The following is a 19,809-nucleotide window of genomic DNA, read 5'->3' as shown; positions in this document are numbered from 1 at the left end:
AAATGACTACCGTATGCAAAAATATGCTATTTTTGTGTTAAAATTCTGGGTTTTGTATTTTATTTTATTTTAAAATACCTGACAAGGGGAGTACAGATTTTCATAAATATTATATAAATTAAAATTGATATAGTATAGATAGTTAAACTTATTTAAATATGTTTGTTTCTTTTAAGTCGAGAAAAATAACTTTGAAATTTGAACTAGCTTAAATAGCCAATTTTTTCAATCGACTGTATCGACGTACGGTTGCCCAGTTGGTAAAACTTATGTTTTACACGCTTGGGGTACGAGGTTCCAACCCGCTTATGGCAATGAATTTTTTGCATTTTTTCTTAATTCTTTTTAAGTTAGTATAAATTTTAACTCGTTTGATTTTTATCACATTTAGATTCAATAACTTCAATAAAGATCAAGGATCCCATNACTTCTATAAATATCAAGGATCCCATAATTTTAGTCGCCCCCTGTAAGAAGAAATTTCTTATTCGTATTAAAATTATTTTACTATATTTTAAGTTTTCGCTTCGATGCAAAGCCGAGAAGATATTTTTTTGTGACTATCATTTATTTTCTCTGCTCTAACTTGACCTACTTTTTTCAACAATACGTCAAATTACTACAATTCGTATCTAGTTGAAGATATTACTCTCAAAAATTGAAAAAAAAATTCTAATTTATCAATTAAACAGTTAGTTATTACATCGTCTCCATAAAGACAATTAAAATCATTAATTTCTAATGTTTTCAAAATATTTATTAACGAATGAAGTTTGATATGATAGGTTTCAACTACAAAATTAAATCATTTTACTTTGTAATTTAATAATTTTTTTACTCTATTTGTGTGTGCTACTACTAGACTATAATATTACAATTTTTTTGTAACATGTTGCTATATAAATAATTTCTAAAAAAGATGATGTTTTTTCTCCTGAATTAACAATTGATATTTTCAAATATAATAAAAATTGTATAATATGCTCAATTGAGTAAATCTTCTTAACAACTTTGTTTTGATTGGTACATTTAGTTAAAGTAAATCATTAAAATTAATTAAGTTCTGAATATTTCAATTGTAGAATCTTTTCTACAAACAACAAAAGTTACTAGGAAATTATTACTATTACTTCTATTTAAGTTATCTATTACGATATAAATGCAAAAAAATATTGTGCTTTTCAGATAAATTTACAATAAATAGTAATTATAAAACTTTCTGACTGCATATTAATCTTAACGATACAATTTTTTTAACTCTCATAAAATTTTCTATTTAATGATGTCAACTTCAAACTTGCCAATTGAGCTATAAGTTATGGTAAAATAATTTTTTTTTTTACTATAAACATTTACAACAATCAACTTTAAACGATTAAAAAAATAGGTTAAATATGTCATTTTCCTTATTAGCTTCGATGCGAAGCTGAGAAGGTATTAATTTTACTATGATGTGTTTTTTTAACTTATTAATAATCAAAATCAATATTAATTTAAAACAATTTTTTTTGTTCTTAATTATTTTTTTTTTTATGTAAATACTATTTTTTAATAATATTAAAACTTAGAAGTTATAGAAAAAGTCTAATTGCACATTTTAAAACATCGCGAAAAGTTGATTTAGAATAGTATATTTTTGTTTCTGATGGAAGTTCCTTGTAGTCCAGTGTATAAAACTTATAACTTTGTTAATTGTTATAACTTTATCAAAAATGACCAAATCAGTATATTTTTTTTTATTTAGATGCATGTCTTTATCTATCATTTGGTTTTTTTTATAAATCTAACCCTTTACCTGCCCACAAGAGGGATTCAAAATATTAACTTTTTTTTTTTTAGTTAAAGTAAATCATTAAAATTAATTCAGTTCTGGATATTTCAATAGTAGAATCTTTTTAAATATCAAAAATTACTTAGAAATGATTACTATGATTTCTATTTAAGTGTTCTATTACGATAAAAATGCAAAAAATAATGAGTTTTTCTGATAAATTTACAATAAATAATAATTATAAAACTTTCTGACTGCATATTAATCTTAAAAATAACATTGTTTTAATTCTCATAAAATTTTCTATTTAATGATTCATTCTAGTCAACGAAGGAGTAATTTTGCAGAATAGCAGAAAAAATTCCCAACCAAATTTTTTTTTTTTTGTTTTAATTAGGCAATTGGTGGATTATTCCAAAAGCAACATCAACTCTTATTTCTTTAATTATATCATGATTAGTAGTTCTTTGATTTTAAAATATAATATTTGAATATATACTAATTATAATTATTAAATTTAGTATGAAATTGATATTTAATATTGTAATTTAAACGGAGAAATTATAAAAATAATAAAGAAGTTATATTTTGCTTTACTTTTACGTGTATAAAAATTTAAAGGGCTTGATACAATAATTTTCAATAAAAACTGTTTGTTACTATAAAAAAATGCACTGGACTACAAGGAACTTTCATCAGAAGCAAAAATATACTTTTCTAAATCAAATTTTCGCGTTGTTTTCAAAACTACAAGTAGACTTTATCTATCAGTTCTAATTTTTTATATTATTACTAATTACATATAAAAAATAATTAAAAGAAAAAAAAATTGTTTTCAAATTATTACTGATTTGATTTTTAATATGTTAAAAATAATCAGTCCAAATTTTCATTTTTAACCTATTTTTTTGGTTCTTTAAAGTTGATGAAAAATTTTTGATAAAGATTTATGAAAGTTTATAGTAAAAAAAATTGAATATATTACCATAATATTTAGCTCAAATACAAGTTTAAAATTGACATCTAGGCCAGTCAACAAAGGAAAAATTTCTTAAAAAATTCCCAACCAAATATTGTTTTATTAATAGTTGAATTAAAATATGTATAATGACAGACTAATAGTCCTCATTGATTGAAATTGAGCTTTTTTTTTACAGCCTCGCAAAAGTTCAAAAATATGAGCTTTTTTAATTTTGTCAAAAAATATTTAACTTACAAAAAAATTTTCGCACAAAAGTTGTTAAAAAAACAATTATAAACAAACAAATTATTTTATCGTTTTTCATTTAAACAAATATTTTTCGAGTTACATTACATTTACATTTACTATCTCCCACATCTTCTAGGCTCATATCAACTGTCCTCGAATCGCATTCAATAGCATCCCTTCATCTCTTTTTTGGTCTTCCTCTATTTCATCTTCCTTCAACATTCATTTCTATAACTGTTCTTACAGCTTCCGATTCTTCTCTCCTCATAGCATGACTAAACAATCTAAGTCTATTTTCTGTCATCTTATCCACGATTGATTAACCCAACTTCCTCTTATATGCTCGTTCCTTATCCTATCTTCTCTAGTCACTCCACTCATCCAACTAAGCATTCTCATCTCTGCTACACTTATTCTCTGCTCTACTTTCTTATCAACCGCCCAACACTATGAACCATACATCATAGCTGGCCTCACAATTTCATACTGAATTTGAAAACTATAATTAGTCTTTATTCATATATTATATTTTAAAATCAAAGTACTACTAATCAGAATATAATTAAAGAAATAAGAGTTGATGTTGCTTTTGGAATAATCCACCAATTTCTCTAAATGAAACACTATCTACAGATTTGCATCGAAGCGTTCCTTATGATAGTGATTTTAATCACTGTCAGATATCATAATACTTGATCCAACTATGCCACGTCACCACTGTGCCGCGACCCCCCTGTGCTGGGTTTTTTAAATTAAAAACTCACATTTAAGTATATGTATCAATCTAAAAAATTTTTCTTAAATTTTGTCTTTGGAGGAAATTGTTGCTAAAGGCAAAAAGTTCTTCGGTTTCTTTTAATGGTGGGCTTTTTGTTATTTTTTATTTCTTTCACAATATCTTTTAACATGTATTGGGCACATGAAATTAAATTACTCGTATAGTGTGTAGTATGTTCGTTCTAAAATGTGAACAGCTTATTGAGACATTCACGTTGAAGTATTTTATATGATCAGTACCGTGCTATTATTGGTGCCTAGGGCAGATATATTTGGCGCCTCTCTTTAATATATTTTTAAATAAAATGCATCTTATGTAAAATGTATTCATATTTATTTAGCGCTCTAGGCCACTTGCTATTATTGCCCCTCCAGTATGGCTCTTTGATATTGATGTTAATTGCCATGAAATTTCTTGCTGCACTTAGTGTACAAGACAGGTTCTTAATGCTGGTTCCGACTGCAGTTTTTTTTAAATAAAATATTGATCTATGTTAAAAATGTATTTCTAGCTAAAAGTAACATTTTATAATATGGTCATCTAACGATAAAAGAATATTTTTAATCTGAAAAAGTTTTTTTGTTATAATCTGTAGTGATTTTGTAGAATAATTGTCCACTCCAAGTAATATCTTTACCGTATAATTATAATCGTAGAGTTTTGTCCCTCATAATTCCCTGGAAAAAACGTCCATATTCAATGTTCCGTAGCAACCATATTATACCTTATTGCAGACGACCGTGAAGATTGAAAATTTTTTTTTTTTTAAGTAAAAGTAATTCAAATTATTCTTGGTATTAAAAAAAAATAACAATTTTAATTTATTATTACCAACATTTTTAAATAAAATCATTAAAAATATTAACTAGAAACAAAAAAATCATATCAATGATAAAAAATCATTACATGTATAATAAACAAAATTAACAACTTCCGTTTTAACATTGAAAATGTTGAGATCATTTATTTTCTAAGACCATTTGAATTTTATCATTATTTCGATTTAATTAAGAAGTGATAGTAATATTCACCATTGTTGTATATTACATTTTTGTAATTAACGGTAAAGTTTACACATTAAAAAGATACAAGAAAATTATGAAATGACCTAGCTAAATATTTCAATTTAAATTATCTACTCGTGTTTAATTACGGAAATATAATTTGCTAAATATGTATTCGCTGGTTTTTTTAATTTTGTAAAAACTATCAAAACGTTATTTATTTTAATAAAGCATCGCAACACATTTATGTGCTATAAGTTGCATAACCAAAACTCCGGCTTATCAAATTAGTGGAAGAACAATGTAAAGTTTTTTTTGTTCTACAATATCTAGAGTGAACTCGAATGAGGAGTTAAGTAAGATTTTTCTAGTATATATTTTTAAAAGACAACTAAAAAATTGTAATAATTTTACAGAAAAGTATTAAAAAGCTTATATTCCTATTTATTATTATGTAACTTTACTTGATTTATAATATTTTTGTTTAAAAAAAAGTATAGTTTTTATACGAAATTCTCGTTATAATTTCTTCAATATGTTGAGTGATATTTATAATTTATGATTCTACCGGTTGGCTATCAAAGTCAAATTCCTGTGATAGACTGGTAGGGTAGACAAAAGGTGACTATCATTCGTATTCTTTAGAAATATTTACTTAAACCTCGTGTAACATTGAAATTGCTTCAAATACAAGTGAGAGATTCAGCGCCTTGAGGCAGTTTGAATTTTTTGATGCCCTTCTAAAATTTTTTGTTGAGCAAACAAATTTATTAGATTATCCTGAAAGAAATTCTTGATCGCGTCATTATTATATCCCTAGATAACCCACTTATGAAAACTTATAATACGCATAAATACAAGAACATAACATACGTGCTTACCTGAAATTTATTAGATTCATCATCTATAGCATTCCCAACAGTCTTAGAGACGCCTTTTTCGTTTTTCACCGAAGCCATTACGCCGTCCTTGGTTTGAATTATTTTTTGTTATTACATATCTGAATCAAAAGTCAAGCATTGATCCAGAAAATTTTCAAACGCCTAAACTTTTCAGTTCATGCGCTTAAAATATTATCTATGTTTATAAAATTTAGATCCAAATTAAAGATTGGGATTACATTTTAATACAATTACTCAATATTTTTGTTGAGTACTGTATAAAAATTAATATCATAGCTTAATTAAAATACTGTTGTTTAAAATACAGGTATTGCGACAACCGTGGTCTTCTAACTAATTACAACTTTAGTAATTTCTGTGTTCATATCTAAGTAACTTTTTCTGACTAAATCTGCAATATGCATTAGTTTCTAGAAAAAAATATTTGAAGGTATCATTTATATTTTCTCCTACCTTATGATATATTTTTATATAACAATACAGATATTTGAAAAAAAAAATGTTAGGAGTTACTAAGCCCTCTAAAGACTCCTTAGTTGCATCTTTGTGAGATATAAAGTTCAATAAGTATGTATGTATATTTTCATTTGTCGTTATCAAAGTAACTTTCGGGGCTAATGTGACGGTAGATTCTGGAAGAGGGGCTGCTTGTGAGCTTTCAGCCGCCACCGCAAGCGTGCGCTGGTCGTAAACGACGGTGAGTAGTCAAGCCGGCCGGCAACGAACGGTCGGACAGTTGTCGGAACATTAATCGGCGACAGCCAAACGGCACCACTCGCGAGTTGGTAAACGTGTTGTGTGTAAATGCGTGTGCGCATGATGACGACATAGCACCCGCGTGTGAACAGTGTTCATTTTGAGTTTAAATAAGTGATCAAAGTGAATTCCGTTTAAATTAATTTCAAGTCGTGCCGGATTCAATTGGAAAATTTAATTAATGTGTTCTAACCAACTGAAGCTGTTTGTTTAAAAATTTAAGTGTAATATTGTAAATGCCAAATTGATGGATTATCAAATAATGCAGTTTAATGTAAGTTAATAAATAATCATTCATTTTGTTATTAAACATTTTTTTCAATTATTTTTTATTTTAATTAATTTAGCGAGGATTTTATTATTAGCCGAGTTTTAATACATAAATTTAACATTAATTATGTTAAAAATATTACGAATTACATTTATGTTTACATGGTTTATAGTTTTTTTATGAAAGAAAATGTTTGTAATTTTCAATAATACATTTTATTATATTCTGTATTTATGTATATACAGAATGTCCACTGTGATATATTACTTTGAATATCCGAGATATTCAAATAAGTAAATCACTATAGGTAATGTATGCTTTAATAATTATAAATTAAAAATCACTTTTATGTCAAATTTAAATAGTAAAAATATATCATAATGTGCATCAAGCAGGTTGGTCGACCTTTGCATCCTTAAAATTTTTTAAAAAGCGTTATATTGTATGAAAGGCTCTATTTTGATGTATTTTATTTGTAAATACTAAATATCTAGTCATTCCAAAAATTATTTACGTTTGTAGTGCTCTTCAAATGTTTTTTATCTATCTATATAGGTTGAACAGATTAAAATGACAACTCGTATAACTTTTGATATGATCAAAATTTCGTTATACTTTTTTTTTTAAATAATTTATGATTTTTTAGACTACATTAAAATCGTTTTTCGTTTATTGAAAAAAAATAAAAAAAAAAAATAATAAAAACTTATTTTATTAAAACGTTTTTTTTTTAAATTACAAAATAGCCAATTTTTAAGCACTTTTCTTATAAAATAAATATTAATGAGTCGATAAAAATATTAAGACGAGTAATAATTGTTAAATTATTTTCTTTAGCTTAATGTTTTTACTTTTTTAAAGTTGTTTTGACGTTAGTATCAAGTAATAGAAACTGTATAAATAAATAAACATACTCACATATAATAATACAATTATAATGTATAAATACAATTTTTCAAACATCTTTGTATGAGAAAATTAAATAGTAATTTAAAAAAATTTGGTTAGTGTATTAGTTAGAAAATAATTAAATATGTATTGTTATTAAATATAATTTCTGTATTTTTTTTTTTAATTGTTGGAAAAACAGCAATCTTTTGATTGAAACTTATAAAAATGTACAGCTGAATCAATCGATTATGATTGATTCAATTATATAACTTGATAAATTTTGTTATTTTACAAGGGCGTTAATAATGAGGGTTTGAGGATATCAGAGCATTCAACTTCTTATAAATTGCAAAAAAATGTTAAAAGTGATTAGATTATATTAAAAATTTTTAAATAAGGGCTTATGATTTCATCTACTCCAATAAAATATTTATACATTTGCTCGTATTATTGATATTTTGTATTTATTCAAGAAAATTGGAAATGATAATGACATTACTTGAGACGGTTGTAAAAAATATTATGTATTATAAGGTGATAACTAAAATAAAAACAAAAACACAAGAGGTTTGGTCGATCTGGTTTTATGTCTTATTTTTCAACAATAAAACTACCTATCTGTATATTAATACATTTTTTTTATACATTATTTTATTAATGATATCAAGTTTGAATATATCGATTGTTTATTACTTAATTAATTATTCAAGACATTTCTGTATGAAACGTTTCAAAAATCAATAGTTATTTACATTAAGCTGTTAAAAATAAATATTAAAGCATTAAATATTTTAGAATAGAAATCGTATTTTCTTTAAACTTATCAACGAGTGCTTACAATTAAAATGTAAATATAAAATTAGTTTATAAAATCAAAGAATTACTTGGAAGAGGAGTGTAGGTTTTTTTAGAAAACTCTACTAGAATAGTTTATTGAAGGGAATCTTAACAATTTAATTATAGAGTAAACAAATTTAAGTAAGATCTATTAATTTTTTTTCTATATAAAATTAGATAAAAAGTTTTTCCTTTTATATCAATAACATTGTTTTAATTTAATAAACAAGGTTATTATAAGGAACGAAAGTATAAGTTGGTTCGCTGATGATATAGTGTTAATAGGAGAATATAGGGAGGAAATTAATCAAAGGCTAAAAGAAAGTTTTAAGTATTTAGAATCAGTTGTACAAAAAAACGATGGTATTGACGAGGATGTAAACACAAGATTAATTACAGGTGATTGAAGTGAAGAGAAGCGTCTGGTGTGTTATATGATAAAAGAATACCAATGAGTCTGGAGGGTAAATTCTATAAGACTGTAGTGAGAATAGCTTTGATGTATGATTCAGAGTGTTGGGTGGTTGACAAGAAAGTGGTGCAGAGAATGGGTGTATCTGAGATGAGAATGCTTAGATGGATGAATTAAGTGACTAGAGAAGATAGGATAAGGAACGAGCATAAGAAAGAGAGTATAGTTGTAGCGTTAATAGTGGATAAGATAAGAGAAAATAGACTAGTATGGTCATGTTGTGAGAAGAGAGGAATCGGAAGCTGTAAAAACAGTTATGGAAATAAATTTTAAAGGAAGAAGAGGTAGGGGAAAACCAAAAAAAAAATGGAGGGATGTTATCGAATTCGATGTGGGACATCTGATGTGTGCGTAGGTGGTAATATNTGTAGATACTAAATTTGACATACTTTTTTGCTTCGATGCGAAGCTGAGAAGGTATTAGTTTTACTATGATGCCTTTTTTTTTGTGTCTGTTACATTGCTTCGATGCAAATTTGTAGAAAATGTTTAATTTTAAAAAGTTATTGGCTTATTCCAAAAGTAGCATGATCTCCTATTTCCTTATTATATTCTGACTACAAGTTTTATGATTTATAAGTGTAATATATGAATAATTATACATATATATATAAATAGTACTTCTCTTAAAATAATATAATGATCCATATATTGTTCAAAAAGTTATAGCTTTATAAAGTTAAAATATAAAAAATAATTTTTTTAAAAAATCGATTTTAGCTACCATGCGAAGCTGAAAAACTATTAATTTTACTACGATGTGTTTTTTTTATTTATGCCTGTTATCACTTTTTCTCAGATATAACCAAACCGATTTCTTTCAACGATACGATAAAAGATCACAAATCGTATATAGTCGAAGACATTACCCTCAAAAATTAAAAAAAATTCCCTCGTTTCCCGTAATTGGGGGAAACATCCAAAAAAATTACAAATTTAAAAATCGCTAATTTTCGAAATTTTTTCATTTTTTTTTACTTAAAACTGCCATAACTTTTTCAAAAATGACCAAATCAATATAATTTTTTTTTTATAGATGTATGATGTCTTTACCTATAATTTTTATATAAATTTGACCCTTTACATGCCCACAGGAGAGAATTTAAAATGACAATTTTTTCAACTTAACTTTTGAAAGTGTTCCGGAGATTCTGACACTTTTATATATCCCTTAAAGTAAAGCTTATGTAATATATTTTATCATGGACAAAAAAATTCGGACTTTATTTGGCTTCACGGTGAAAATGGATACCGTATGCTATTTTTGTGTTAAAATTCTCAATTTTATATTTTACATTTTTAACTTTATAATACTATTACTTTTTTAAAAATTTATGGATCAATACCATTTTTTTATGAGAAATAATATTTATATATCTCTTTCATTCGACATACTTTTTTTTAAATCGGACTATTTCCTTTAATACAAGGGGGGGGGGGGGNATCTTTCATTCGACATACTGTTTTTTTAAATCGGACCATTTCCCTAAATACAGGGGGGATTCAAAACATAAAAATGCATATAGAAAGTAGAACTTTTTCAACGTAAATTTTGAAAATGTTCCGGAAGTACTGACACTTTTATATATATCTTAAATTAAAGCTAATGTAATAAACTTTATGATGGAAAAAAAAATTTCGGACTTTAATTTGTGTTCATGGTGAAAACAGACGTCAAAGTTAATTAAAAAATACGATTTTTGTAAAAAAATTCTTTTAGCTTCGATGCGAAGCTGAGAAGGTATTGGTTTTACTAAGATGTGTTTTTTTTTTTTTTTTTTTGTCTGTTACCACTTTTTCTCAGCTCTCACCGAACCGATTTCTTTCAATGATACGTCAAAAGATCACAAATCGTATCTAGTCGAAGACATTACCCTTAAAAATTGAAAAAAATTCCCTCGTTCCCCGTAAAAGGGGGAAACCTCCAAAAAAATTACAAATTTAAAAATCGCTAATTTTCGAAATTTTTTCAATTTTTTTTACTTAAAAGTGCCATAACTTTTTCAAAAATAAACATATCAATATAATTCTTTTTTATATAGATGCATAATATCATTACCTTTCATTTGGTATATTTTTTTCATAAATTTAACCCTTAACCTGCCCACAAGGGGGGATTTAAAATGACAACTTTTTCACAAAAAATTAATTTTTTTAACTTAAATTTTGAAAATGTTCCGGAAGGTCTGACACTTTTATATATATCTTAAATTAAAGCTAATGTAATATGCTTTATCATGAAAAAAAAAAATTTCGGACTTTATCTTATCTTCATGGTGAAAATGGCTACCGAATGCTATTTTTGTGTGAAAATTTTCGATTTTGTATTTTCCATTTTTAACTTTATTATGCTATAACTTTTTGAAAAATGTATGAATCATTACAATTTTTTTATGAGAAGTAGTATTTATATAGATCTTTCATTCGACATACTGTTTTTTTAAATCGGACCATTTCCCTAAATACAGGGGGGATTCAAAACATAAAAATGCATATAGAAAGTAGAACTTTTTCAACGTAACTTTTGAAAGTGTTCCGGAAGGTCTGACACTTTTATATATATCTTAAATTAAAGCTAATGTAATATACTTTATAATGGTAAAAAAAAATTTCGGACTTTATTTTATCTTCATGGTGAAAACAGACATTAAACTTAATAAAAAAAATACGATTTTTGTAAAAAAATTCTTTTTTATATTTTTAACTTTATAATGCTATAACTTTTTGAAAGATGTATGGATCAATATAATTCTTTTTTTTGTAGATGCATGATGTCTTTACCTATCATTTGGTATATTTTTTTTATAAATCTGACTTTTTACCTGCAACAGGGGGGGGATTCAAAATGACAACTTTTTCACAAAAAATTTACTTTTTCAACTTAAATTTTGAAAGTGTTCCGGAAATACTGACACTTTTATATATATCTTAAATTAAAGCTAATGTAATCTACTTTATTATGTAAAAAACAAATTTCGGACTTTATTTTGTCTTCACGATGAAAATGACTACCAAATGCTATTATTGTGTGAAAATTCTCAATTTTATTTTTTACATTTTTAACTTTATAATGCTATAACTTATTGAAAAGTGTATTGATCAATATAATTTTTTTATGGGAAATACTATTTTTTAATAATCCCTTTTTCATTCGACATACTTTATCTTAATCAGGATATTAATAAGGAACTAGCAGTTTATGAAGCTTTTGGAATAATCCACCAATTTTTTAAAATTAAACACTATCTAAAGATTTGCATCGAAGCGTTTTTTTTTTATAGTGATTTTAATCACTGTCAGATATCATTATACTTGATCCATCTATACCACGTCACCACTGTGCCGCGACCCCCCTGTGCTGGGTTTTTTATATTCTTAACTTTAATGATATAACTTTTTTAATCGGACAATTTACCATTTACAAAACATAAAAATGCATATATTTTCTATATACATATATAATTCATATATTTTGAACCCCCTGTATTAAGATAAATGGTCCTATTTAAAAACATCCAGCACAGGTGGGTGGCGGCACAGGGATGACGTGCAATAGTTGAGTCAAGTATAATGATATCTGACAGTGATTAAAATCATCACTATCATAAAAAATGCTTTTAAAAATTAATTTTTTTAAAATTAAACATTTTCTACAGATTTGCATCGTAGCGTTTTTTATGATATTGATTTTAATCACTGTCAAATATTATCTATACTGGATCCAACTATGTCACGTCCCCACTGTGCCGTGACTCCACTGTGCTGATTTTTTTTAATTGTGTGGCTTTTATAACGTTTTTTTTTTTGTTAGTATCTTTATATAATGACAAATTTTCGACTAAAATTATAAAAAATATCGCTGACTAGAGCGGTGTAACACCATCCACGTTTCCCTTGTAACAGCCCTGATTAGTCATAGAGATAGTTTGATGGTTGGAGCTTTGGTAATTTTTTCATAATGTTAGCCCAATTTGACAGGTCACATATTATAATATGAGTTTATCTGACTCTAGACTTAATTATAGTTATATAACAAAAATTTTCTCAGATAAAAGAATATTATAATTAACAAATGAGGTTACATTATTGTCGCTTAATAAAAATGTTTATCTTTTAGTATTTGATAATTTAAATTATAGGAGTTAAATTTTTTTTTTTTGTTCATCATTTTATTTTATATATTTATTTTAAATTATCAATGGATGAGTATGAAAAAAAAATTTTTCAATCATAATTTCTCAAAGTATAATTTGTTGTATGTTATTCTTATAAATTGAAACAATTATCAGAAAAACAAACAAACATTTTGGCCAAAAAAATAAAAATAATAAAATGTACTAAATGAATGAGAAGGATTACACTTTTAAAAATGATTTTATAATATAAAATGATTTTACATGTACTTTATTTAAAAAAAAGGTCAAGGGTTAGTTTGGCTTTATTATTATCTGAACCAAACAAATATACTTTTTTTAAAATAAAATCATCCAAATCGAATAAAAAATAATCATCATTCATAAGTGACAAGTCAGTCAGCAAAATGAATTTGGTCGTCTCTCTAAAAAAACTTCCCAATGCCCCTGAAATTATTTTCAGTGTCTAGCTGTATTTTTCTTAGGATGTCATAAATCTGATGAGTCACCATTTTAGCAATGATTGTAGTTGGAGAAATATTAGGCTATAAAAAACATTATTCAAAAAATATGTAATTGTGTGTTAGTTTTCTATGAAAATTTTTTCTTTATACTACTATGATATTGAAGATAATAAGTTTAACTGTTATAAAAGTTTACTAAAATTATACATCTTTACGGCAAAAATGGTTATATGCACATCACAATTTAATTTTTGGTGGTTAATTAGTTATTGTTTCCCTGTGTTACTATTTATTAATAGAAATGTACAAACTTTCAAATTAGCTTTTAGCTATTTAACTGAAGCTAAAAATTCGTTAAAAATCGCGTGTGGAATATTATAAACTAAGAAAAATTAAAAACTGTAAAATTGATACATGAATTTAAGCTTAATCAAAGATTATTATACTGTAAGTAAATATTTGACACTTAACGTTGTTAAGAATTTGATCAGAATTATTCTCACTGTAGGTTATAGAGTTTTATACATTAGAAATAGTTTACATTTTCTTTAACTAAAGGTTTGGATACTTTTGTAAACTGTAATAACATAATTTCTTCAAAAGACAAAAAATAGTTAAACGTTTATTAATATTTTTTTAAATAAAAAAAAATTAAAGTTATAAAATGAAAGTTTTAAATATTTTCTCGTAACTTTTAATTGTATTCTAAAATGTTTAATTCATTTTTTTCAAAAAGCGTTAAAAATTTGAAATTACTTTTCTCAAGGTATGTTTTTATGTAATTTTATTATTTTTACAGACAATTTATCATTTAAATTCATATACTTTTATACAAAAGAAAAAAATTGTTTCGTCAATTTCCTTTTAAAAATGTCTCCAGATACTTCGACCTAATTATTACCGACTGTCTGTGATATATGCGTTAGTAATAATTAATTACTTTCAAATTTATATTTAACGGGATAATTAATTCAACAGGTTTTTTATATGTAGAGTTTAACTGTGACTTACAAAAGAGCTTTAAAAATATAATACATAATACAGTTTTCATTTTCAGAAGTTAATGGTATCTTTCTATGATTTCCAGGAAACAATTAGATTCTAATTCCTTTACCCCCTTAAATTTTATCAAATTTAAATTTTTAAAAAAAACATATATGTTTAATCACTGACAAATTAGAAATTATCAATCTAATCAAGTGATTGGTCAATAATAATTTACGTGAGTCATAATTAATCACCATGTATTGTTTTGTTTTATTATACTTATGGATTGTATTCCTACCAATTTTTTATTAAAATAACTTCTCGTTAACCATTTAAATTAAAAAATATATTTTTCAAAAATCACAAAAAAAATCCATTTTATTATCATAATATCTAAAGATTTTAAAGTAAATTAATTAATGTTCATTTAAAATTTGGGTTATTTACAATTCACATATTTAAAAATTAAATTAAAAATAATTATAAAATTATACAATTACACTTGATAAATTTTATGTTACATTTAATATATTATTCTTTATAAATTTAATATAATTTTAAGTTTTATGTCTGAATGTATTGGATTAATTTTGAATTTCTTATCAAAGTTTTAAAGTCATATTTTTATTATACTATTCATAAAGGTTTTGATATTGATTTGGATTAAATGTGTTCACTAATTATTTTCTTACTAAAATATTATTAGCAGCTTTACAGATGAACATTGTTTTGCTTTTTACACTATCTTATACTCACAACATAATCCTTTGGGCTCGTTTTTTTATAATGCTTTTTTATGTCGCACTATCGTCATATTTCTAAAATCTGTTTAATATTTTACCGTATTCTTGAGTTTTCCCTAGGCTATAATAACTAAATGTAATAGCTCATATTTTAACGATGTCGTTTCACACTCAATTTTATACTTATATTTATTTTCGTTTTACAACTTAGATCGACTTACAAGATTATAAGCATAAAATATGACTTTTCTTCAAAAACAGTTTTATTTATTATACATACTCACTATTGATTTAAGAAGCTTTACTAAATTGAAACTTGGGATGTTTGATTCAGTTCAAATAAATCAAATTTGAATTCATAGTTTTTTAATGTCGAATTAAAATCATTTGTAATTGCGTGAAGGTTAAAGATTAGTATGATATTATAGTTGTGTGAAACAAAATTTGAATTTCATCATATTGATGAAATTATGGTAATATTTACCATAATTTCAAAAAGTAGCCAATTAATAAATTTTTAAATAACCAAGTACTAACGTGTTAAGTTAGTGTCATATTTACAGGGGGTGAGGTCCATGGAGTTCAAACCCCTATGGACATAAAATCATAGTAGAGGGGTAAATCTCATCTGAATTATTTAAAATATTATTAGTTTTTTTTAATTTTTATTAAAATTGTTCAAATTTGTATTTATTTTACTTTGACATTATATGATTTTAAATTATATTTTAAATAATTGTGATATTCAAATATATCTAACAAAAAATCTTATCTTTATTCAAACAATTTTTTTTATAAATCATATTAATCGTTTAAGTATAGTTTTGAAGTATACCAATATTTTTAAGTAAACGATACACTTAAATAATATAAGTAATAAATAAATCATAAACTGACTAATACGAAAACACTGACAAAAACAAAAACCCTACCTGTAGGAATTTGGTAGACGTAATTATAATTAGACCACAACTTGGTTTTAAGATTCATTACTTTATGTTTTTAGTGTTTTTAATATTTGGGTTTTACATAAGTAATGTAATTTTATCTCTCTTGAAAAAAAATGACTTGACGACTGTAGGTGTTGTTTAATTAGAAATTTGTTATCTAAGAAAAACAATCCGATCTACTAACATTATTTGTATGTACATTATTATTAGGTGTTCTAAACAAGTATACTTAACAGATATTGATGTACAACATGTGGGTGTATAAAAATTTTATTTACAGGTGCCCAACAAAGACTTGGTAATCAAGTCGATATAGAGAAATAACTATTAACAATTTTTGTAGTAGTAAAATAGATTAGATAAAATTTTATCTAAGCTGTAGTGATACTATTTTTATTCGCGTTTGTAGACACTTTTTTATAATCTATTATGTTTGTAAAAAATATATTTGTTTGGGACTAGAAATATACGAGTATTATTATCTTAATAGGGTTTAACTTGTTGGGGATCTGGATTAATCGACGATTTACATAGAGGTGAAAAGAAAACATAAATATAGTTTGACACGTAGATTAACACTTTAATTAAAAAATATGTGTTTTAAATTAAATAAAATCAGAAAAAAACATTATTAGTAACATTATCACGTATAATATCTAAAACGAAAATATTTTCAAAACTTAATTAAAAATCAAAATATGTGATATGAATAAAAATAAAATATCGTTTAACATAATATAACTTAAAAAAAAAATTATTATTTTCAAACTTTCTATTTAAAAAAAAAATACTATTTAAGAAATAATTAGTTATTTTACAATATTAAAAACTGTTTTTAGCAGTGAATTATGCATTGAACACTTTTAATGTATTACGTTAAAATGTAAATGAAAAAAATTAGGCTAGTAGAATAAATTGAGACGATTAAGTTTTCTAATTGAAATTGAATTCATTTTGTTTGTTTGATATTTAAAGCCGGTTGAATTTGATTATGCAGACATCATCTTAAATTTTAAAGTGACGATAAAATGTATGAGGATTCTCTAAAAACTAAAACAAATATCATGACTATAATGTGATTGTGAAGCAAAGTGATTGAATACTTATTTGATGATGGTGCCAAGTTAAAATATTAAATAAGAAAAATATTCAGATTTTAGTTGCATTAATGTAGTGTTATACTTCAGCAAATTTAATTTAGACATATAATTAAATCGACTGTGAATGAATGATGATACAGAAACTGGTATGACTACATGAAATAGGATTAATCAAATAGATTTTATTTTGTTATTTTACTATTGATGTTCTTTTTACAAATCATAAATTTAAAAGAAAAATGAGCAAGTTAAATTTTTTTCTTCAATGAAAAAATCCTGTATTTATGCAATAAGTATGGGATTTAATGTATTACACGTAAAAGGTCTATCATTTCTTGTCTATAATTTATATTTCTTTGAACTTTAGAAATCTGATGTCAATCACATTTTCACCATAAACACAACGCTAGTCAGATTTCTTCAGTAACACATAATTATATTAAATGAAGATATAAACTAATAAATACTAAATCCTTACCAAGTAAAATCGATTAAAATACTATATATTTTATATATAATACATATACATACAATAGATTTCGTAGCAAGTTCAAAAGTCAATCTTCAAATTTCTAAATGTGAATCCTGTGTATCTTTTGAATTAATAGCTGCAACTATATTAATAGTTAGTAATTCTTTAGCTTATAAGATTAGTTTTATTTCTTTGTTTCTTTATGGAGTGCATCAAACCACACATGTTTTTACTAAGTTTTGTTAAGAATTATTCATTTATCGATCTATAAGTTGTTAAATGTTTTCAAAGTCTATCCCTTTTCTTTTGCAAGGATAACACCTTAATATTTTTAATGGTAAAAAATATTTGAATAGATTAAATGTGTAAAATATTTAAGTCATCATTTAAAAAAATTAAGTTGTTACTCTTAGGAGCCATTCATAAATTACGTCACACGGATTTTAGAATTTTTAAATCCCTCCCCCGTCCATGTCACAGTTTGTCACATTTTTAGAATGTGACGTCACACATTTTTCAAACTTATGCATGTATTTAAAAATAAACTTTTCCATAAGGTATTAACTTCATCTTTTCTTTTTTGTCAGCATAGGCAGCACTGTAGACATCAAAATGTCAGCGGTAAAGACTACATTGATCAATCTTTGTGTTTATTTAATAAATTAAAAATATTAAAAAAGTTGACGAAAAATGGAATGACTGCCACTAAGCGAACGTATACTATTAGCGTATACTATAATCGTGTACGTGTTGACAGGGCCGTCCCTACATTTTGCGGGGCCAGGGGCATAACTATATTTGCGGGGCCTACCAAAAATCTCTCTCAAAAAATTACACTCACGTAAGTCGTAATCTCAACCATTTCAAATGTTAACATACATAAAGTATTATTTCAAAAATAATATAACATTCCATTGTTATTTTTATTTTATTCTCATATGTGCTCTTCGTAGTGCCAATTTGATTAGATGAACACATCTAAAAATGTAATTTCCATCATACACTTATACATAAATAAATTATGATTAAATTGTTGTTTCTTTTAATAATACATATAACATGTCATTATTGTAGGTACACATATAATAGTATTTAAAAATTGATTTTTCTTGATTTGTGATCAGAAAATGTGTCAATAATATCATCAAAGTCCATTTCGTCTACTATATCACGTTCAATTGATATTATAGCTAAGTTTGTCGTTTTTTCCTGATTTAATGTGGTTTTTAGGTAATTTTTTATCAACTTTAGTTTAGAGAATGATCTCTCGGCTGTTGCTGTTGAAACTGGTAATGTGAACATAATCCTTAATGCTATAGCAACATTAGCATAAACATCACCAACACTATTGCTAAGGATTTTTTGTAAAACATGAAGAGATGGAGTACCTTTTTCTATTATTTCTGAAAGAAGACAAAGCTCATCATACAACTCAATTCCACTTATGTCCATGTTTTCACCAGTTTGTAAAAGAATCTGAAGATCATTGCAACTCTTTATCAATGTATCTGAATCAACAGTAGATAAATTACCAATATCAAAGAGAAATCCAAAATAATTGTAAAAATGATCCAATTGGGTGAATCTTTGATTTATAGACATAATTCCTTGATCTAAAATTGGTAAAAAAAAATCATTGACAAAAGTTTCTTCTTAATTTTTTGAACATAATATAGGAGAGCTTTCATAATTAAACATTCGTTTCTTTAAACTTATTCTTTTTGACTTAAACTCTGGTTTTATATTGATTTGTTTGCAAATAAGTATAGCTTCTTCTTTTGCTTCATTAAATCCATTTTCTCGATACTTATTTAAAAACTGATTGAGACCTTTCAAATTATTTACAGCAAAATCAATTGAAATGCTTTCATTTTGCAGAGATTTGCTAATTTTATTAATATTATTTAATAAATTATACCATATTATTGATTTTAGCACAAATTCGTAAGATATTTCATGTTCAGCAAGAGAAATAGCTTCACTTTTAATTGCCGGTATTGATGTAGATTCACTTACTTCTATTAACGCTTCATTTATCTCTTTAAGTTGCATTTTCACGGCCTTCACA

General features: G+C 25.2%; 2 protein-coding genes across 4 annotated transcripts in view; one reads left to right on the top strand and one right to left on the bottom strand.

Annotated features, from left to right (window-relative positions):
- Positions 1 to 6,236: 6,236 nt before the first annotated feature.
- Positions 6,237 to 19,809, top strand: part of LOC126897822 (high affinity cAMP-specific and IBMX-insensitive 3',5'-cyclic phosphodiesterase 8-like) — a 105,033-nt gene continuing 91,460 nt past the window's right edge. The window contains exon 1 of one of the 3 annotated variants that reach the window (XM_050671729.1): positions 6,237 to 6,695. The gene's annotated coding sequence lies outside the window, so the exon portion shown is untranslated. Of the gene's footprint in view, positions 6,700 to 19,809 lie in introns of all 3 variants that reach the window. The other 2 variants (XM_050671721.1, XM_050671713.1) reach the window with 2 other exon arrangements.
- LOC126895471 (uncharacterized) lies at positions 18,834 to 19,343 on the bottom strand. The gene has a single exon (XM_050667351.1). It carries the CDS (start codon positions 19,341 to 19,343, stop codon positions 18,834 to 18,836), a length of 510 nt encoding a protein of 169 aa, XP_050523308.1.

Source organism: Daktulosphaira vitifoliae, unplaced genomic scaffold, assembly GCF_025091365.1.
Source record: "Daktulosphaira vitifoliae isolate Bord-2020 unplaced genomic scaffold, ASM2509136v1 Scaffold_1, whole genome shotgun sequence".
Taxonomy (NCBI): Eukaryota; Metazoa; Arthropoda; class Insecta; order Hemiptera; family Phylloxeridae; genus Daktulosphaira; species Daktulosphaira vitifoliae.
This window is presented reverse-complemented; position numbering and strand designations above follow the sequence as displayed.